At 41.8% G+C, this 22,349-nt stretch overlaps 1 protein-coding gene across 2 annotated transcripts in view; it reads left to right on the top strand.

Moving 5' to 3' along the window:
- Positions 1-22,349, top strand: part of VCAN (versican) — a 98,557-nt gene that overhangs the window by 58,890 nt on the left and 17,318 nt on the right. The window contains exons 9-11 of one of the 2 annotated variants that reach the window (XM_069001015.1): positions 7,038-12,563; positions 14,691-14,804; positions 16,251-16,364. In XM_069001015.1, the coding sequence (XP_068857116.1) occupies positions 7,038-12,563; positions 14,691-14,804; positions 16,251-16,364 (5,754 nt within the window). The remainder of the gene's footprint in view (positions 1-7,037; positions 12,564-14,690; positions 14,805-16,250; positions 16,365-22,349) is intronic. The other variant, XM_069001016.1, reaches the window with a different exon arrangement.

Here is a 22,349-nt window from a genome sequence, read left to right as displayed (position 1 = left end):
TAAGGGAATTTTGGTAGGCAAGACTGACCACCCACCTTGAATTACTTTCAACTCTTACCCAGCCAGCTGTGCAAAAAAATCACTCCTTACAATTGCTTTCTTCCAGAAGTTTACTTGAGTCGTTGAGATTTTTATGCAAGGTAAATTTATATGTATATATGTGTAATGCAATCATCTCATTTGACTCTCAGAGGGAAAACAAAACATAAATTTTGATAAAATTTAGAAGGTAAAAAAAAAAAAAAACCAAACCAATCCAAACCCCAAACTATTGAAACCTGCCCTACATCCTTAAGGATTTGTAAAGGGAGCCAAAGTTAAAATTTTAGAAATATATATCCAGCTGGGAAACATTTTAAAGTGAACTAAATAAAACCTTTTGTTTATTTAGAGTGAACAGTAATCAAGAACTGGATTTTACTAGACCTCATCATATATACTAGTCATGTTAATGTGAGGTAGAAGGTTTAAAAGCATCAAAAATTTAATTATTTCTGGACTTTAAAAAAAAAAAAACTTTTTTGACATAGGTGTGTATAATAGTAGCCATGTTTCTTTAATGCATTAGACCAGATCCTTGGCAGTATTCCCACTTTTTCCTGAAGAACGGGTATGCCTGGAGCACTGTTGCACTTTGACTGTGCATAGGTAGGATAATGATACTACAAGATGGCACAAGTTAGAGGAATTGCATGTACTGAAGGCTGACGCTTGGAATTTTGCTTCAGCAGGAAATGTCTGTATTTCAAAATCCTATTTCTTTTGACATTAAATGAAAAGAACAATATATTAACAAAGGAAAAAAAAATCCCTTTTCTGTGAAACAAAACACCCCAAAAGATGATATCAGATTGGTTTATTTCTGTAAAATTGAATGGTTTTGTTCCAATTTAAATGTAGTATCTTAAGGGGAATGGAACCCCTACTCAATAGAAAGGTTTTAATTTTTTTTTTTTTGTGTTGGGGACAGCTTGTCAAATCCCTTTTTTATTTCCTCAGTATGCTTTTAAAACAAAATATATTCAATGAAACTGACACATTCCTGTGGAATTGGTTGAAGTTTTGGATTTTTGTTTCTTGCTGTAAGAGTTTCAGCAAGCCATGGTCTTAAAGCTGCTCAAATCCACCCAGACTGAAGATCTGGTTCCTGGCAGAGCTGAGCTTCAGGGGAGTCAGTGCATGACATAAAGATGGTTAAGCCTTTCCTCATCCTACATCCTCTCCCAAGCCTGGGTCTGAGGCTTGACTGGTCTTTCAGAGGGTTTGACCCGTTTTGACTCTTCTGCTTTGAGGATTCCTCATCGTTTTCCAGGTGGAGTCTGGATTTTAGCGGTCCATGGGCTCTCTCTGCGGGCAACCTTTGCGATCCCACAAGGAGCATCCCAAAAATGTGCAGGGATTTTGAAACAGCACATTAAAACCATTTACATGCATATGCATGTCTTTTATTAACATTTTCATAGAACCATAGAATCATGGAATGGTTTTGGTGGGAAGGGACTTAAAGCCCATCCAGCACCACCCCTGCCATGGCAGGGACACCTCCCACTGTCCCAGGCTGCTCCAAGCCCCAATGTCCAGCCTGGCCTTGGGCACTGCCAGGGATCCAGGGGCAGCCCCAGCTGCTCTGGGCACCCTGTGCCAGGGCCTGCCCACCCTGCCAGGGAACAATTCCTGCCCGATCTCCCATCCAGCCCTGCCCTCTGGCACTGGGAAGCCATTCCCTGGCTCCTGGCCCTCCAGCCCTTGGCAATTGTCTCTCTCCAGGTTTCCTGCAGCTCCTTCAGGCCCTGCAAGGCCCCAGTGAGGTCACCCCAGAGCTTCTCCTCTGCAGGCTGAACAAGCCCAGCTCTGGCAGCCTTTCCTCCCAGCAGAGCTGCTCCATCCCTCTGATCAACTCTGGCCGCCTCTGTGCTCACTCCAACAATAACTAATAACATTTTAATCTTCATGTAACTCTATTGAAGCCAAACCCAAAACTTTTTGATTATCAAGTGCAGGAAATAATTTGACTAATGCAAACTCTTTTGATTTTTCATGCCAACCTGTCTCGTGAATATGGGTTCTTGATGATGAACGTTATGGATTTTGTGGTAGTGTCACATTATGCAGTGAAGTACTTTTGAAACAAAGTGTCCAAAATGGTTTTAGTCGTCTCTTTAAAATCTCTTTCTTTTTTTTTTCCTATTCAGCTGTATTCTTGTCAAAATATAGGGCCTTATTTAAAGTCCACAGAACATTTTATGTGAATTTCATGGCTTTATCAGACGTCCAGTCCTTCTGCAAAAGACTGGACTGTACTACTGCTCACAAATAACTCAGCATGTGGGTCTGAAACAATAAGTGGACAGATTGCAGGAGCGTGAAATTCTGTTATCTGCAGGATGCCAGAGTAGATGTTAAGAGCCCCATTTTGAAAGAGACTTCACAAAACCATAAGTCTTCTGAATGAAATATTTTGTGTTTAGAACGTTTGGGAAACATCGTAACATGTTTTCTGTTTAATTCCCTATTAATTCTTCTTCACACGCTTATCTGATGGTTTTTGAGGGAGAAAAGGCTTTTTACCGCCTGCCCCCTCAAAGATGGTGTTGGAGAAGCTCTTTGTAGAATATTAAAAGTCTTCTTGAGAAAAGAAATATTGCTGCACGTTACACATTTTTGGATGTGTGCAGACGTTATCTCGCGTGCCAGTAACAGGGAGGCAACTTTTCTGTTTGATTCACTAAAAACTGACGTGGGTTTGGAACCAGTTGTGATGGATGGGAAGGGTTGTAACAAAAATTAATGGCACCATGGTCAGTGGCTCTGTGGTTCTGTGCAGTAGCAGGCTAAAATCACCCTGTAGCCAGAGGGATTTCCATTTCTTACATGTAAGAACTCTTGCTGAGATAGATGCCTGTTCCTTGCAGGTCATTTAGAACATCTAGATGTATTAAATGGATTAAGAAGCACTCTGTGCTGCACATACAACCATCCACCTGTCCTCTCCATCTGTTTCAGTGCATACCTCATCACTTCCCTCCAAAAGAGGCTTTGCTGATAAATCTCTCCCAGGACGTGTTTGGGTTGGCACTCTGAGCTGACAACCCTTGGCTCTGCTCCTTTTTAGCTACTTGTTTTCCCTTTCCTTCTCCTCGAGCCAGAATAACAAAGCAGCTCTTTGAAAAAGGGCTCCTTTTGGCTTGTTTTCTGTGAGCTATTGATAAGCATATTTGATAGCCAAACTCCTTCCCTTTAAAGGCCTGGTTTCATCTCTTTTTAGTAGTCTTTGGTCTGTTTTACCTGCAGCTGGAATGGGTGTGAAATATGTAGGGGCAGCATAAGTCAGTGGCATCTGGACTGTTTAAAACTAATTCGAGTGTTTGTGTTCCTGCCCTCAGGGTCTAACAGACCAGTTCAACAGACACAGACTTTTTCCTCTATATTCATATTTTATGGTAGGTTTTCATCTCAGCGTCTTATACCCAGTTGACAAGGATGTATGAGGCACATCATTATGTAGATTATTTGCCATCTTAGGAGTTTAAGAGCATTTTTCATAGCTCTTAACCCTGAGCAACCTGAATGAGAACACTGAATAATCAAACCTGTAGGAAGGAAAAGAATTTACAATTTAAAAAAAAAAAAAAAAAAAAAAAAATCATTCAATTGCATTCTTCACTGTCTTCTGAAAATCTCATCTTTGGGGAAAAAAAAAAAACAAACCATACAAAAAACCTCCCAAAGACACTTATTATTTAATGAAAGAGCCTCCTGAAAGTTTATTATCAGAATATCTTACCTTTTGCTAAGGTTCTTTTCTGTGGATTTTTGTGGCATGTGGGATCTTGAAAAAGCTAACAAAGTAAAAGTAGGGTCTGATAGAGATCTCTGCATGTGTAAGAATTTGTATTTGTCTTCTAGGTGAATTTGGAACAGATGTTGTTCACTAAATTTATTGCCTACCATAAATGACTTAGCGTGAGCTACTAATTTGAGGGACTCCCAGGTGTGCGCTGCTGAAAAAATACTTCACTGTTGGTCAGAACTTGTTAGTCACAGTGCCCTCCTACAAATTGCAGCCCATCCAGTTCCATCCAGGCTTGATAATTTATTTTTTTTTAATGGACAGTTTCTGTGCAAAGCTGCACGCTTTGTCTCACGGTCTTAATTGCTGTGTATGAAATAATAATTAATCTTTATTGCACACCAGTCTAATACACCAGGTTGTTTCGATGCCTTTTCCTGGTGTTAAAATCAAGAGTCATACACGGTTAGAAGGGGAAAAGGGGTTTTACTTTGGTATTTATTTTAAGGATCCTTAGGTGCACACACCCAGGTCATATGCACCGAAATGCACCCCGCCAAATGCCCACCCCAAAGGATTGGGTATCACATTATAGCTGTTACTAATTAACAAGTCTATCAAAGATTCCCCAACGAGAGGCTCAAGTGAGCCCCCCTCCCCAAGGAACCTTCCCCTGGATGGTTCTATCTTGGTTTACAGAATGTGTTCTGGAGAGGACCTTGGGCTCTGGAGCACACTGATCCCTGGCTACGAAGCTTCTAAAATGTTGAGTCTCTCAGCTTGACAAACAAGCCCAAGAATGTAGGCAAAAAGCACTGAGAATACCGAGGTTGTAAAAAGGTACAACGGGGTATAAAAGAAAAGGCAAAAAAATCTTCATGGCATCAGTTTATACACATCCCTCCTTCAGCAGTTCACACAGCACAGGGCACCTTTCCTGGCCATGCACTTTTCTGTGCGTGGTTCTCTGGTTCTGTGGGGGGGTGCAGTTATTTTATAGTGAATTTACTGAGAATCAGAAATTCCCAGAGCTCCCTACCAGCTCTGTCTTGGCATTCCTCTCTCACTGACTGAATTCCCATGGGTTTTTGCATGCACAGATTTGAAAGGAAGGTGTGAAATTCTGTCTCAACTGAAGCTCCTGCTTTTATGAAAATGTGGTCCAGGGTGGCCTTTAGCTGAAATTCGTGGATTCTGAAAGGGTTGTTATTAGACATGCTCCTCACAGTCATACTGCCAGTCTTGGAGAGATTACCAAATTCCTGCTTTTCACAAAATTTGAAAGGGAGATCTGGGAAAGCTCAAATAAATGGTTGCAGAAACTTTATTCTTCTGTGGCACTGGGCAGCCTTTCCAAATATTTCTACTTTACTGGAGAAAAATATTCATTCTTTACAATCATTGCATAAAGTAATTCCCAACAAGCACACGTGAGGGAGAGAGAAGAAATCTCAGCGCCGTAGTCAGCGCTGTCATAGCCCAGGGTAAACACCAGGCTTCTCTGGGCAATGTACAACAGCCAAGCAGAATCCAGGTTAAAAACAACCTTTTTTTTTGTTGTACAGGGAGCACTGAGCTTAGTGCTGCACAAACTTGACACTGTAGTTGAAATAAACAATGCTGAAGGTGATTTATTCTCTGTATTCTTCAGCTGGAGCTTTAGCAAAGCTCAGATCCAGTAATACTTCATGAGTTTAGCTGTAAACACAGCGTGAGACACTAGAACATTAATTCTCAGTGGAGTTGCAATGACCTTTTCAAAACCAAATTGAAGTCAATTTGCACACACAAGCCAGCCCAGGACAAAGAATCACAAACCTTTCGTAGTGCTCTGTGTCAGTTTAATTTGATTGAATACATTCTTTTCCAGAATGATCACCTGATGATTCTGTCTCTGAGGACTCAGTAGTCACAGAGGTTAAATGATCTTCGTAGGTAGGGGAATTACTTCAAATTGATGAAGTGCTTAACCTCAGGTTCTCATTGTTTTACGTCTTGTGGATAGTTTTAGTGAGGAAGATTTGCTTAAAAAATGGAGCTCTGTCACGTACTGGAGATATTTTTTGGGAAGCAATTGTTGCTGACAGTGCTGTAAATTGGATGTGGACAAAGCTCCACTGGCTGTACCAGTTTGTACCAGCAAAGAAAGCAATCCTCTCTGGGCAAAATGGTCATAAACATAGATCCAGAAGAAAGAAACACTGATGGAATAGGATTTCAGCAGGGTTTCCAATTTCAAGTCAGTTGGCCAAGCTGGAAATACGGCTTTTTTTTTCTGAGTCTGTTGTATCCCCTTTTTTTCCTTTTTTTTTTTTTTTTTTTAATTTTGTTTTAATTAGGATAGCTTCCATTGTCTGGAACAGAAGGTTTGAAGCAATGTTTTTTGCTGAAAGGGCAAGTTTAAAAAGTGTCTATGGAATCTGGGGTCATAAATCTTGGAGGAATTCAGGAGGCTTTCTGCAGCTAAAATCTTGCCTTCTTAGATCTTCTTTCTTCCTTTTTATCTCCTCAGCCACCTAGAAACAAACTGTGAGAGGTTTTCAACCTGTGGGAGTGTGTAAATAGTTCAGTGAGTGGTAAACAGAAGAAAATTACTGCACTTCATTGATGTTACTGTCTGAGTGGGAGTTGACTTTCGAATCTGTGATATTTTTCTCTGATTTGCTGCATAATGCTTTAAAATTCAAAGTAGCAACAACTTTGCAAAGCACGACTTTATTCACTGACCTAGGGTCCAAGTCTAGTGAGCAGAGTGATGTAGATGTTTTGGTGCTGCTAGTAATTTGAATTACTATATGCTAAAGAAAAATGGAGATGCAGAGGGAGTTTTTATATGTCTTATTTTATTTTAGACTTTGCCTTGCTTAGCTTTGTCTCAGTTCAGTTATTGGTAAAGGTTAGTTACTGTCTAAATCTGTGGAAAGAGTTGCAGCAGGTTGGTCTGAAAAATGGTTTTCATCTTTGCTGAAAAGTGTAGAAGGTAATTCAGGCATGGGTTTGGGACCAAGGACATGTGGAAATCAACAGTATTGAATAATCAATGTGTTCAATATGCAGAGAGGCTGCAACTAGAACATCACACACCATGGAAGAGTTTAACTTTGTGTCAATAGAACACTGAATTTACAACAAATTACTGATTTTCGGATTTTTTTGGTTTTGGGTTTTTTTTTTCTCCGATGGATTTCTTGTACTTCATGTGTCTACTGTCACTTAGGGATTATGAAAAGCTCTCTTTTTCTTGCAGATCACCCGGTGAATGAATTTTTGGATCTGTTCAATCGCCACATGCTTCCTCATGCAATAGATGAAACCCACATTGATGCAGAGTCAGCTCAGACTGAACCCTGTACTTCAGACTCTGTGCAGGATTCGTCTGAATATATAATACTGGATCCTTTCTTTTCAAACTATGCAGAGTTTGAAGAAGATGAAGACTGTGAAAATACTACTGATGTTACAACTCCTCCAGCTTTGCAGTTCATCAATGGGAAGCAACAAGTTACGAGTGCACCTAAAAGCACAAAAGCTGAGGAAGCGAGGAGTGACCAAATTGAAAGCGTTGCACATTCCAAAAACGTGACCTTTTCTCAAATCAATGAAACAAACACATTTATAATAAATGAATCTGAAGCTTCTGGTACTATGCAACCAAGCAAAGCTGGAGAAGTTATAGGGTTGTTTGAGGTTACACAACCAACGTCAGGGGCTGCAATGTTAGAACCTGTCTATAGTGGGGAGTCTGAAGTTGTTACAACAGATAAATCAATAGCCACCACTCCTTCACACGAGCAGTCTCTGCAAAACAATAGAGAGACCATGACATGGCAGGGAACTGAGGAGAGCTCTACTAAAGTTAGCAAAAATCTGCTTTTAATTTCTAGTGAATCCTCTGGAGATGGCTCCACCGAATCTGATCTGTCCACTTCAGCCTTAGAAATCGTGACAGAAGGGAAAGAGGATGAAAAAAATTCTGGTATAACATCTTCTCCTGATGGATTTACTGTGGAAAGTTCTGCTGTAACTGCTTCTCTGGAAGCAGCTTTTATTCCTGCTACAGTAGACGAAGGTGTAACTGACCTTATTCCAGAAGAGGCAACCCCTGCTCCAGGAGACCATTATAAAACAACTATTAAACTTAATGCAAATTCCCCTGTTGAAAATATTCTGGAAACAAGTCATACAGCAAAGCCTGAGATGAGTGCTGCTTCTTTTATGGTTCTGGAAGGCTCTGGAGATGTAAAAGATAGCATCACTTTAACTTCAGCCATGACAGAGGAAGTAGCAGTAACAGAAACACTTTCAGTGAAAGACATTTCCTTGGGCTCCAGCACAGCACTGCCAACACAATTTTCTGTAACTGATTCAGGAATCACCTCTGCTTTGCCCAGAGCTATAAGTACTCCTTATTCTGCTTTTGATCAAAGTCCTGAAGTAACTGTTGCCACCACCCCTGTGTCTGAACTTATTAGGGAAAAAACATTTGCCAGCTCTCTTGTAACTGAAAAGGGTATTGATGATGAAAAAGAAATACAGACCACTGTTTATGCAGGTCACCAAAATTCAGCTACTGCTCCAGAGGAAAATTTGGATTTGAGTGAACTTGGGAGCACTACAAGTGAAGTTGGAACTGTAAGTCAAGAGACACTCAGAAAAACAGTACCAGGTACCATAGGTTCTGAAATCAAAAAGGTCACCACCATTCCTCTCTTGAGAGAGAAGAAGCTTTTTGTAAATGAAGGATCAGCAGAAGAGCCAGCAGACATATTTTCAGGGGGTCCCACAAGCAAAGTGGTAAGTATTGGCTCCCCATTTATTGATCCAGGTTCTGGAGACGTAGATTTTATCATTGAGTCTGCTACTTTGACTTCGGTTCCGTTAAGGCCTGTCACTGAAACACAAACAGAAAGGTATGAAGGAAAAGTTTACAGCACAGATGATGCTTCACCAAAGGATGCGACAACAGAATATGAAAAGCAGTCAAGAACAGATGAATCTGCAATAACAGTTTTGAGTACTGGATCAGAGAACCTCACAGAGGGGTCTGGAGTAGAAAGTCAGATGTACCTGGATATGTTTAGCACAAAAACCCCAGGAGAACCAAACAAGGAAACAGAACCAACCTACACAGCTCCTTCTGACATAAAATCTGGTTCTATAAGAGAGATAACATCTCACATTGCACCAGGAATTGACACTGGAGATTCAGAAACAGGTGTGGCCACATCATCTCCAGGATCAGTGGTCAGTAACAACCATCACGAGGATGTGGTGACACACAGTACTGGCAGTATAAAAGCAGTAGCTGAACCTACAGAAAGCAAAGATGCAAAAGTTGGTTCTTCAACTGTCTCATTGGGCAAGATTTTCCTGATTGAGCACGGCTCTGGAGAAGAAATCAAAGATGACAGCAGCACCACAAAACTTATGTCTAATGGACCTACTGAAGAAATATTTGGAGGTCATTTCTCAGTTACTGACCAGGGATCTGGAGAACCAGACACATCCACTGGATCATTTGCAAAAACAGCAGTTGCCCCCACTGGGAGACCAGAAACATGGGAGAAGGGTGACAGACAAGCTGTCAGCACATCACCTCTGGATCTTGCCTTCACTACGGACACTGATGAGCAGGTCACGAGCTCTGAACACGAGGTAACCTCTGTGGGAACTGCATGGGATATGAGAACTGAAGAGAAAACCATTGATGAGCTGGCAGTGAGAACGTTTTCTACGAAGATTCCTTTGATGGAAGAGATACATTCTGGGGAAGAGAGGCCAAGGGAAATTTCTCCAAAAGCTTTGGAATCTTCTGAAGAAACAACAACAGACCTGTTCTTTAGAAGTACACAGGCTAGCCATGAACACCCAGGATATTTATATGTTCCGACTCTCAGTCCATATTTGGAAGAAAAAGAATTAGAAACTGAACCTGTTAAAAAAATACTTTTGCCATTTAATGATGACAAAGTAACTGAGCCTGTAACAATTGAAAGGAAATTCATCAGCTCTCCAGTCACAGTTATAGAGCAAGAGGAGGAGCTGGTGCAAAACATTTTCCCTACAAAAGATATTCCCCAAACATTCCCGACACCTACAGAAGAAAAACTGTCCCATGACGAGCTCATCGGTGATCCACTGTTTTCAGGACAGGGCTCGGGAGATGACCTTGCTGTTCTTCCTTCTGTAGTGCCATTTATTGTCAAGGAGATCAAGGCTACCTCAAGTCCTCAAACTTCCCAACCCACAAGTGTGGGACCTGAGCTTTCCACTGACAAGACACAAGACTTTGAAAGAGGAAGCACTCCAGCAAATGCTGAAGTTAATGAAGAAGTCACAAGCGCTGTAGCTGAGCTGCTGCCAGAAACTGGAGACCAATTCCCCACCTCCACGTTCCTCAGCTCCCCAGCTTTAGCAGAAGCCAGCTCCAAGAGCTTCATCTCTAAAGAGATTGAGGACACCACGCATTATTTTGTTGCGAATGAAGAGCCTCAGGAGAAGGAAATTGACTATAGGAGAGGAGAAAATGAAACAGACAAGACAACAGCCACTTCTAAAGCTATTTCTCAAGAGGAAAATTCACATTTTCTGAGTAAAGGTGGCACAACTCCTGTATCTGTTATACTGAATGGAACTCCCAGTCGTGAAACAGAGGAATCTCCTGTAACATCAACAACAAAAGTGCCAGGCAGAGTATTACCTGAGAGCTCTGGGGAAGGATCTGGCTGGGCTGGTGTTTCAGATTCATCTTCCCCTGAGATGTTTACTCATTTCTCAATACCCACTGTATCCGAAGTAGAACTAATTGTTTCATCTAGTGTTCCTGGACATGTTTATTCCAATGTTATGACCACAGAGGCACCGAGAGATGGATCACAGACTGCAATCACACGACTAGCCTCCCTTTTTACAGAAGAAACAGAGGTTGCTGCAAATCCATCTGCTGTTCATCCAAAGGCAGCTTCATCAGAAGAACTAACAAGTGACACTGGGTTATATGAAAAAATTATTCCCATGATTGATGACAAAAGAAGTGTTATACTGAACGTTTCTGTTTATGGTGATATTACCCTGATTGAAGAACGACTGCAAACCCCACCAGAAGAAACAACTATTATAGACATGGATCACCCAAAGTCAATGCCTGAGGATATAATAAGTGTGCAGACAATGCCAAATCATGTTACACAGTCAACATATGGGTATGATGATAGCACGACAGCTGAAGGGGAGAAATATCATTCCACTCCCAAGTTTTCCATAGCCAAAGAAAAGACACTTGGATCTGGTTATAGTCTTCCTCTGACTACTTCCAGTCCACCAAGCAGAGAGTTGGTGACTTCTGGGCACAGACCAACCTCAGATGACATGGATTTGGGTTCAGGGAATGATGTGAATTTCTCCACAGAAACACCCACTACCACTGAACCCTCTGAACTGGGCATTTTCCTTCCCACAGTGCCATCTCTGGCAAGCCCTCAGGTACCTCACGAGTCTAAACCTGATGTAACCAGCCCCACAGAAGACACCTATGAGCCAAGTACTTCAGCAAACAACCAAGTAATAGCAGATCAGAGTGAAACAGTCTCTGGCTTTTCTGGGATGGGCCAAGAAGAACTGGCTGATAATCAACCCGTGGTTCCTTCTCTTACACCGGTTGTAACTGGCGAGCCAGAAAAGGCTTTGACAACCAGCAAGCTTGAGTTAGGTGTTGTCACCACACAGCCTACATCCCAGCTGACAACTGTGTCACCTACCACGAGTGCAGGGAATCGTCCCACTGTGTACATGAACACGAAATCAGCATCAGCAGAGTACGAGGAAACAGATCCAGTGAGTTTTTATTCTGTTCCTCAAACTCCTAAATCCTCAGTAACCGTTCATTTAGTAAATGGAGTATCTGAGTATCCTGAGGTAATCATTACGAGCACATCATCATCATCATCATCATCATTGTCATCGTCATCATCATCATCATCATCAAGGGATTCACATCAGTCCAATCATTCATCAGGAGAAATCTTCAAAGAGGTTAGTTCTGATATTACAGTAACATATAAACCACCCACTACTGACCTTCTTGACACAACAGAGCCTTCTCTGCTGGAGCTTTCTCCCGAGCCTGGTTTGGACAGCACAAGCACGGAAAGTACCCCTCACTTTGGTAGGCTTCTAACAGGCAGGCCAGAGGAGACAGAAATCCCTGTAACTGATTTAGCTGGTGAGGAAGAAGCTGATGTTTCTGGAGATTCTCCATCAATACGTGTCTTGCCTACTGCTTTTCTGAATTTTGGAGAAAGAGCGAGCACAGATGTTCCAAAAGTCAGCACAACAAAAGTCGAGGCTTCCTCAGGGAGAGTGAATAACCCCCGCCAAGAGGAAGACAGGAGTACTGAGAGACAAAACCCTTGGCTCGCATCCACAACTGTTTCAGACTCACCCAACAGCATTGAAAGTGAAGGATTTAAGCCTGGCCAGGAGGCAGTCACAATGCTAACCTCGACTTCCCAGCTTTTAGAGGGAGGCACAGAAACACAATCAGCTTTGTTTGGTCAGGGGGAGATCACAACCATCTCTTCTAACATTGCAACAAACAGCCTTGCCCCTGGAAACAGTCCCTACCAAAACGAGCCATCAACAGTGAGCTCTGAGGAGCCAAGCACTGTGGAAGCCGTAACTTCGACATTTTCCCTTCCGGAAGTCACAAACGGATCAGATTTCGTGATTGGCACCAGTGTGGGTTCAGTTGAAGGCACAGCAGTGCAAATTCCAGGTAACTTTCCCAACTATGATCCCTGTCGTGTTATGTGTGTTGTGGTACTTGTGAAGGTGTTGCCCGAGCTCTGGTGAGAGGTGTGGCCATCAGAGCTCCGTGTGAAATGACAATGGACCTCGTCACCCTCCAGCTGAGAAATCGGCCTGGTTGTGACCCTGCAAGGTGGAGGAGGATGGGGGGGGGTGCCAAAAAACCCAAGCCCAGTGACTTTCCATCGGTGTTTGCATCGTGGAGCTCTGGATCAGACTGGAGGTAACTAGCCAGTCCTGAAAGACAGGAAGGTAACATTGTCTGTGGTAGGGAATTCAGCTGGAATGATTTCATTCGCCAGTTTCCAACAGGTGTTTTTATCTGATGGCTTTTCTTGTGACTGTGGTGATAGTTCTTACACAATTGGTTTATAGGTAGGGCTGTTTCTAACATCTTGACTTAAAAAGCAACAGTGCACATTTTAGGATCAGAATTTTCTGTAAAAATGAACTTCTCTTGACCTACAAGATAACTTTTCGCAAAAGAGGAAACCAAGACGTTGTTTTCAGCCTGTCTGTAGCTTTAACTGGTTGATACAGTGTCTGTCTCTTAAAAATTACAAAACTTTTTAATAGATGCCATTTGCCACAGTATTTTTTTTTCCCATGATGGTTATTGGGCACCATTTCATCAAATACATGGGTGATGCCAGTAGTGTCACTTCAATTCATATTTTGTCTAGGTACAGCTGAGGAAAGAACTGAACTGGCCAGATTTTGTAGGGTTTTCTATTATTTTTTCTCAACTAATCCAGGTAGCTGTCGATTTGAAAATGTTTACTGGGCAATTAGCCAGTCTGTAGGAGGACAAACAGACAGCAAACACACAAAAACACCATTAAGGTTCATAACAGAGCCCACATTTGTGACTTTCAGTGAAGCAGTCCTAAAACAAGCATCCTGTCGAATGGATGGGATCAGATCCTTTCCAAAACCTCCAAGGTGAAATCCTTAATTACCTGATTACAATCCTAAACTTATGTACATAGGATTTCCTTCTGGGGGCTTTCAGCTGGACCTTCTGCATTCCCACACCTAGACAGGGAACTTGTTATTAAGAAGACTTTGAATGTCTAATTTGCAAGAGTAAAATAGATGTTCTTATTTTTTTTTTTTTTCCATAAATCGTTGTCAGATTATTTGGGGAAAACATGATCAAAAAATCTTAATTTTTCTCAAGCCTCTGACTTACAGAACTCTCTTACCCATTTTGTAAGTTTTCAAAGGCAGGGCTTTATTTTTGCATCCCACAAGGACTGTCTCCAGGATTTCCTTCTCTCTCTGAGAAACTAACTCTTAGAAATGGTTTAGTGTGTACTTGTTTGTGTGAGTGAGTGCTCCTAGGCATGAAATCAAATGCAAATACCCAGGTATCTAAACTCAGTGGAAATAAACATCACTGGAAGGCATAAACCTCTTCAAGGAAATGGTATTTAAAAGCTAACTCCCGTAACAACCGAGGATTTCACATCAGGTAAGTTTTCATCTTAATGTTTAGTCCAGTTACAAATGTATTCAGTGCCTTTGTTTGTAGTCTTTAAATGTATTTTCAAGAAAGGCAAGTGGGAAATACACATGTGAGAAAAGAAATAAGACTTTGTGGGCATTGACTGATTAAATATGAGGGAGCCAAACAACAGCAGCCAGTCAGTATGTTCTGTGTACCCTGTCATTCTGCATAAACTAACCCTGTTCAAGAAAAAAGCATTTTCCATTCATTTTGCATATGTTTAACTGTTTTCAGCTATAATTAATTGTCATGTCATGCAAACTAAATCCGCAGCAGAGTATCATGACTGCCAAATACAGTACAGATTGCTGTGAAAAGAGTGTAATTCTGAGAGTAATTTACATTGGTTTGTAGTAAATGCCATATTGTTGTTAAAGTTGAAAGTAGTGATGCCTGAAGACAAGCTTTACTGTTTTATAAGTCTTATTTTCAGTAGTTGAGTATGTTAATAGAGTTTCTGTAGCTACAGTAAAGCCTGCACCACCAATGCAGCAGTGAAGAAAGATTTTTTTCCTCCCAAAAATCAAAAATACACCATTTTCTTGGAACTAGGGAGTCAAATTCCTTTTTCTACTTGTTTAACAGGCCAAGATCCGTGCAAGAGCAACCCCTGCCTCAATGGTGGTACCTGCTACCCACGTGGTTCCTTCTACATCTGTACCTGTCTGCCAGGTTTCAACGGGGAGCAGTGTGAACTAGGTAAACTGGTGCCATCTGGGTGCTGATTAACTCAGGTTTAAAGCTCTTGTACATGAGATCAGGTGTGCTTTGAAGTTGAAGCCTGCATGGACATTTGAAAAATTCTACACTGAGGCCCTACTTCAGGACAATTGAATGGAGGGTTCCCCATTTTCTCTCCCATTTTCTCTCTCCCCGTAAAGTGCACAGATTTGTGCACTTTAACAGAGGAGTTAAAGGAGCTGTAAATGAACTGCAGGAGCTGGAATTCACAGCGTTGAATTCCAAAACACACCAAATAAAACAAAATAGACATTAATATTTGGGATAGTTCCCTAAGAGCTTCACATCGTTATTTGAAAGGGTGGTAAAATAAAACTGATCCCAAACATGACTGGGAAGCTGAGCACTGAACACAAACTTGAAAACTTTTGCAGGAAAATTTAAATATTATCATAATCGTACGCATCTTTGGTATAAATGAGTATTTTGATAAAAATTCCTACTGAGGAACCTCTTCCAGTTTCCTGTGACATCTTTGCACCTCCTGTGACTGTAGATTTCAAGAGACTCACCTGTACAGTTCAGAATAACCAGCTTTTCCCTCCAGAAAGCCAGCCAAAGTATGATAACATGACTGGACCTGGTGTAACATTTGATCAGAGCATATTTTAAAATAGAAATGTTTTTTTTAAAAGCCTTCCCATGATGCAGCAATTATTTCTAGTTAGTTGTTGGTTTGTAGATAAGTCCAGCTTCTTTCTTGTATTTTAATGAGTGAACGACTACCAGCAGTTCATTTTTGGATGGAGATGTTTGCAAAATCTGCATTGAAGTTTAAGCTGCGATTGTTTCAGAGGAACAGCACTCATTAGGAAACATCACATGATCTTTATGAAGACACATACTAGCTTATAACTGGTGCAGAAGCAACTTGTGCTGAAAATAATTATATAAAATGAACTTTTGCTCCAATTTAAAACGTGAAGACAAGGTATTTTAGCAGCTAGAGGAGGCAGGGACAGATATGTTATTTGTTTACTGTTCAAGACCATGAGTGCTATGGTGTTTTGTCCTTCTCTTGATAAGATTAGACAAGGAAGAAATGAGAAATGCAAACCAATGCCAGGGCCTGCTGCTCTGAAGATTGAAATTAGCAGTCTGTTTAATGCTACACGATAAGAGTTCCAATAATTGAGTTTCATGAAGACATTCAAGGTCCCTGGTGGTTAATGGGAATTTTTGTTGTGCCAGGGTCACACGCACAGGTCAAGTTTTCCCCCAGGAGAAGGCTGCACGCTGCATGGCATTCCTCTTTCTCACCCACACAGTGACCACTGGGATCTTTTGCAATACCTCATTCTTCTGCTCTGAACTGGTCCCAGTCACCAGCGTGACTAAGGCTGCAGAACATTTCCCTCCTGGGAGCTGGGTGGGTAATAAAACCACTTCTATTTTGTGCTGCAGATATCGATGAGTGCCAGTCCAACCCGTGTCGGAACGGAGCCACGTGCATAGATGGCCTCAACACCTTCACCTGCCTGTGCCTGCCCAGCTACGTTGGGGCTCTCTGTGAACAAGGTAAGGGCTGTCCCTTAACCTGTGCTCCTGGACACCCATTTCCATCCCAACAGCCCTCTGTATTAACGGGGCAGAGCCTCCTAAAAATGAGAAGGTGGAAGGAACTGACAAAAATCTGCGGGAAGTCACCAGTGGTGAGGAGAGCTCCTAATTTTTGTTAGACTTCCCTGACTTGTGGCTCAGGGTTTTTCCCCATCTCTCATTTTGCACAAGCCCTGTCCACATGCTAACCTGAGTGGAAGCCATGCTGCCAGGTACCCAATATAAACTGATATACTGGGCAAGTTCTGTGTCAAAGCAACAGCTCTCAGGTGTTGCTTTTCAGCAACAGTTTTCAGGTGGCTCCAAGCCTGCTTGCTTATGTTGGCTTGCAAACTGCTGGGAAGGCACATAATGAGGCTCTCTCATTACTATAGTGATGCCTAATGATTGGGAGCAGAGTTACTTTCTGGCTGAGTCTTTCTCTTAAAGAATCACATGTAGTGTAAAAGACTTATCAGAACCCATCACCTCCAAAAAAGCATCAGTGAGATGTAGGAATAGTTTAATGAGTAAGGCAGATTATATATTCATCCACTAGGGACCACAGCTTTGACAACTTCACCCCCCAGTTTTTGAAATTATTTGTTCAGGGATTATTTTAGGAAAAGTAGGTGCAGAATTATCATTACAAGGAGATTGTAAAAGGCTTTCTAAGCTGGAGAAGTGAAATAAGATTGAAAAACCAAGTGCCTGTAGTTGTCAGAAAATCGCCTGCAAGAAACCCCACTGCATTCACAGGAAACATTCACAGTGCAAGTTGCTTACTCAAGATGTGGGAGGAGGAATAGGGTAGCAACATTTGTTCTGTCAATAAAATTAATGAAGGCATTTCCATCGGGAAAAAGGAATGGTGTATTAAAGTGTACTTGCTAAAGCTTATGAATATTTTTTTTTCCTTTTTCTTCAGCTGAATGATTTTGGTCACAGGTGAATGAACTAAACTTTTGGATTTGCCTAATTAATATTGTGTATTTTCATGTTTGTTTCTCAGCTTCAGTGAAGAGCGGTTTGCAAACTCTTCCAGCTCAACCTGTAGAGATTTGTTTGTTAGAGATAAAAAATCTCAGTGCTGATCAGCTCCAGCATTTTCACTGTTTAACCTTTTCAGCAGTCTGGCTAACCTTGTAAGTTGAGAAGGCTTTCTGAATGTTGTCTCCCAAATTAAAAATTGATGGTGTTTTCACACCAAAAGAAATAAATGTTCTCACTCCCTTCCTCCTCCCCTTCATTCCAGCAAATCCATAGCAGTCAGTGGCTCTGAGTGCCATGGTAGCTTTAAGCTGCTTTTTATGACCAACCTGAGAGTGCATTTTAGGTGGTTAATGGGAACATTTCCTAGTTTGTCAATCAGAACCAGAGCTGTGCTCTCTCAGCTTTGGAATTTAAATTTCCTCCACTTAAAGTCCTGCAGTGGTTTGGGACTTGGGAAAAGGTTTTAGTGCCAAATTTCCACTCCACCAGACAAAATAAAACTGTGTTGGCGATTCAGACATGGTTGTCTGGCAAGCAGGCTTTATTTCAAGGCACCAGTCCTGACCTCACTAGATTTAAAGACCAGCCAGGACGACAGAATGTGCACCTCGGTGCCACAGGAAAGGTGGAGCTCAGCACACCGAGATTATATTTCATTACTTCTTTTTTTAATTTTTTTTAAAAATTTCAAATATACTATTCATTTCACAAAGCTTAAAAAAAAAAAAAAAATCAGGCTGAAGGGATTTCTTAGGCACAGTGCAGAGCATTCAAAATGCCGTGGGAGGGAATGGAAGCAGGGAGCAGGGAGCATTCACTGCCGTTGGAAATGAAGCTCAGAGTAAGAGATGACCACATCTGCACCCACTACACTTGAGCAGAAAAAAAATGCAGAGCTCAGAATTTCACCCAAATGCGCCTGTGGGACTGCTCTGGACTAAGGGATCTTCAGCAGGGGTACCATGCTTGTGTCAGCATTTGGAGGGGACAGCACAGCTGCACATCAGGGAGCTCTGGCAGTGGGGAAGTTAAAGGAACCTTCTGGGTGATCTAATCCAGGCTAAGGCAAATCAGTCCTGAGTCTCAGGGAGCTGGAACTGGCTCCCTGACAGCCCTTCCCCTTGCCAGGTGGAAAGGGTTCAGCAAACTGAGCTCGGGAACATCTTCCTGAAGAGGGCTGCATTTGATGCTGGAAATAGTGCAGCTGAAAGTTCCTTGAAAAGTTGCTTTTAAACTAGATTGTTAGCTCAGTTAAGACAGCACCACTTCTGGTGCATGTGAGATTAAAAGGGACAGTATCTTCTTTTGCCCAGTGCCTGTATCTTTTTAAAGGAAAGATGCATATTCTACTCGTCACTTTGTGACATTTGAACATTGTTCCTTAAAATTCATAAATATCCCCAAAACACTGTTTCAAAGAGTGACTGCGGGCTGCAGTAAATCTTGGTGTGAGTTTTATTCTGGGAGAGCCATGAGTCTTTCCATTGTCATCCCTCTGTGAAAGGCCCCTATGACAACTCTCAGGAAATGGTAGAGACTTGCAATTTGAACCTCAGTTTTAAGGGCGAGTTCTCTTTATGAGAACTGGATGAGCTCCTCTGTGGATTTTCCTCTTCCTTCCTTGGCTGGCTAGAGTTTCCTTTTCTTTTTCTCCTTTTGCTGCTCTAGCTGGTGTCTACCTGCTCTCAAGGAGTGTTTTAAACTCAAGGTTTGGCTTCCTTGCAGCTGGACATGTGCGCAAAAATGGCACGTGTGTGTTTGTAACAGGACACGCCTCCTCGGGGTAATTCAACCAGCTGTTCCCTTCCAGGTTCTGAAAACAAAAGAACTGTGGTTTTCAGCCACTCTATCAGGAGCCATGTTTTGTTATAACCCAAGCTCATTGTTTTAATGTCTGTGATTACTCCAATCTCATTTAATTCACTTTGTTCCCAGGGCTTGGTTGGTTGGGGTTGAAGTAGTTGAGAGGGGCTGAAGGAAAAGATACTTTCTGAAAACAGATGGTCTCTTACTGATGTCTATCAGCTGAAAAGGGATTATTTTGGATATTTACTAGAGAAATATTTACGAGAGAAAAGTTTCTCCTCAAGATGTGTGGGCTAAGTGCCTCCAGCATTTCCTCATTAGCTGAAGGCAGAGGGTCACTGATAAAATTCACAGCTGAGCAAGACTCTCAATATGTTCTGGTGCCTGTGCCAGTCTTTATTTCCTTTAAGCCTCTTCTGGAATTTCTTTAAAGACAAGGGACCTATTGTCAGCAGCTATTGAAAAAGCAGTACCTATTTATGTATCAAACCTACAGAGAACTCTTTTTTAGGGATGTTGTTACACATGTCCAACTGCAGTTACAGAGAACAGAAGCTGTGAGAGCAACTCCTTGCACACACCACTGAAAACCCCTGTAAATTGTCATAAATCCTGGATGTGTTTTAAAACACCACAAGTATGGTGAGCAGTGTTTCAGTCTTTCCATCACATGCTGGAATAAGGTTACAGAAATCTGTGATTGGGTACACAATGAATGGGAAGTATTGCACTCAGTAAGTGTCTGCACCTACTCTGCTCACTGTGGATGGGTCAGAAAACTTACAGCCATCTGCAATTAGGGTCTAGTGGTTCAGTAAAGGCATAAAAAATTTATACCCATAGAGAACCCTTTTACCTTTGTGTCACCCTTTCAGCTTTCTTCATCAAGTAAGGGATGCATACTGGGCACAAAGCACTGCAGAGGTGAAACTGTTCCCACATTTTTACTTGCCTGGTTTGCATTTTTCATCCTCTTGAATCTTCCTTTCCCTATTCGTTTTTTCCTTCTTCTTATCAACCTCTCCTATTAAAAAAACCCAAAAAGCAACTCCCGAAAACGCCAACAACACAAACACCAAAAGCAAAACTCCCCAAAAACAACCCCAGAATTCCCAACCACTCCCCAAAACAAAAAAATTCTCTTCTCCACCATCTAAAAACATCATGTATTTTATAGCCATCTGTTCTGTCCCTTTTTTTGGTTGTTTTTTTTGGTTGTTTTATTTAAGGTTTGGGATACACACTGGCGCAGAAGTTACTTAACTTTTACCTTTGTCACTGCTTGGCACCTTTTACCCTAAGAAGAGCAATTGTATTATTCATGAATCATGCTAAAGCTATTATATCTCATCTTGTGAATGCAGTCCTCTCAGTTTTGTGTTTTCAAGCCTCTTTGCCTCCCCAGTGTGCCTTTCAGCAGATCTTCTCTCAAACCCTACATTTCTTCCCTAGCAAAGGCCAGGGAAGGCTTGATTAGAATAGCCTGGAAATCCTCTCTGGCCACGTTTTTCTCTGCTCCTTGATATTATCTGACTTCTTTCCTGTGGGACAAAGGAGTTTCTGAACAAGATAAATAATAAAATCTTAAGTGCCTTCGCAAAGGACATAGGTCTGTTAGTCAGCCTCATGTGGTTAAACAAATGTTCTAGAAAACCCAAGGCAGACTAAACTTTAAAAATCACCTAGATGCCAGAGATTAAAGCTGCATCTGCAGCCTCTCACACAGAATACAAGAGGGAAAGAAATGAAAACTAACAATTTGGTTAGATAGATTACATTCCTTTGTTCATAGCTGGGATGACTCAAGGCAGAAACAGTTTTCTACAGTTCAACTTCCTGGAAATAGAAGGAGATAATCAGTGTAAGCTGTATTATGCCTTTGCATTTGGTACATTTGTGTCAGTACTGATGACTTTTGCGAAATTATTTTGATACCAGACTCCTAAGACAATGACTACATTATTAGAGTCAGAGAAATTCTGACAAGCCTCTGACGTGATATGATTGCACTTTGAAATCTATTTATGTACAGTAAAATCTAGTTTGTGTCATGGGGGATTTAAACCCTTTTTTTAAAAAATAGACACTTTGGTGCATCAGGATGAAAATGGCCTCTTCCTGCTGTGAATTAAGAACCAGCTCTGTGCTGTGAAAAACTATTTCACAGTTGTTTTTTAGGTGGTAGCAGCTCAAACCTAAGTAATCACTGAGTTAAGGTATTTGCAGTCACCAGCCCTTGGCATATTCTGCAATATTTGGCTGTTTCTGTACTAATGCAAAAAGAGCCCTTCTGGCCAAAGCATTGTTATTGACCACTGGCTACAGTGACTTACTGAAAATAAGAAATCCAGTTCCCATCCCAGAGCATCTCCACAGCTCGGGAAAGGCCAGAACAGTTGGCTTCAGACGCAGTTTTGCTTGGGGGATTGATAAAACTTGGTGGGAAGTGGCGGATTCCCGTTGGGTGGGTGGGGCAGGGGAGGCCAGGCCTTGTGTTTCTGTTCCTCAGGATCCTGCCACTGAGGCCCCTCAGCGTGAGGCACCCCGTGCTGAGGCAGCTGTGGCTGGAAGACGCTGTAATCGTGTGCTGAAATGTCCTATATGATGCCATTCCATCTGTCATGGCTTGAAACTCTCTGCGTTTCCCCTGCTGTTTCTCCCACTCCTCCCCAAAACTCCCTCTTATCACTGGCAAGTCCTTCCCACCCTCAAGCACAGCTCAGACGCATTCAGACATCACATTTGTTCTGCCCATCTTATTAATGCTGATTTTTTTCTGTGATTCGTCCCTGCAGAAGCAAGCTTGGAACAGAAACTCTGTTGTTTTTTGACATGCATTCTGTTTACAGCTGCCTAACCTTGACAAAATAACTAACGTCAAATCCACGGATTGTTCCTCTTCCAAGTCTTGTGTTTATTTCTCTTTGGGTTGAAAAGATACAGTAGCTGGTGTGAATTCTTTCTGTGATGCGTTCTTATCAGCACCATGCCTCTTGCAAGCACAGACAACCCACAATTTCATTACTTTGTGTTTCAGCTTTGCAAACTTCCTGACAAATTGATGCCTAAAGTTGACTTTGTCAAGGAACATGGGTTTTGGGGGAGGGGTAGGGGTGGGAGGCATGAGTTCAGAAACATAATATTGCATCTTTGCTTCTGCGGGCT

Source organism: Aphelocoma coerulescens (assembly GCF_041296385.1).
Source record: "Aphelocoma coerulescens isolate FSJ_1873_10779 chromosome Z unlocalized genomic scaffold, UR_Acoe_1.0 ChrZ, whole genome shotgun sequence".
NCBI lineage: Eukaryota > Metazoa > Chordata > Aves > Passeriformes > Corvidae > Aphelocoma > Aphelocoma coerulescens.
This window is presented reverse-complemented; position numbering and strand designations above follow the sequence as displayed.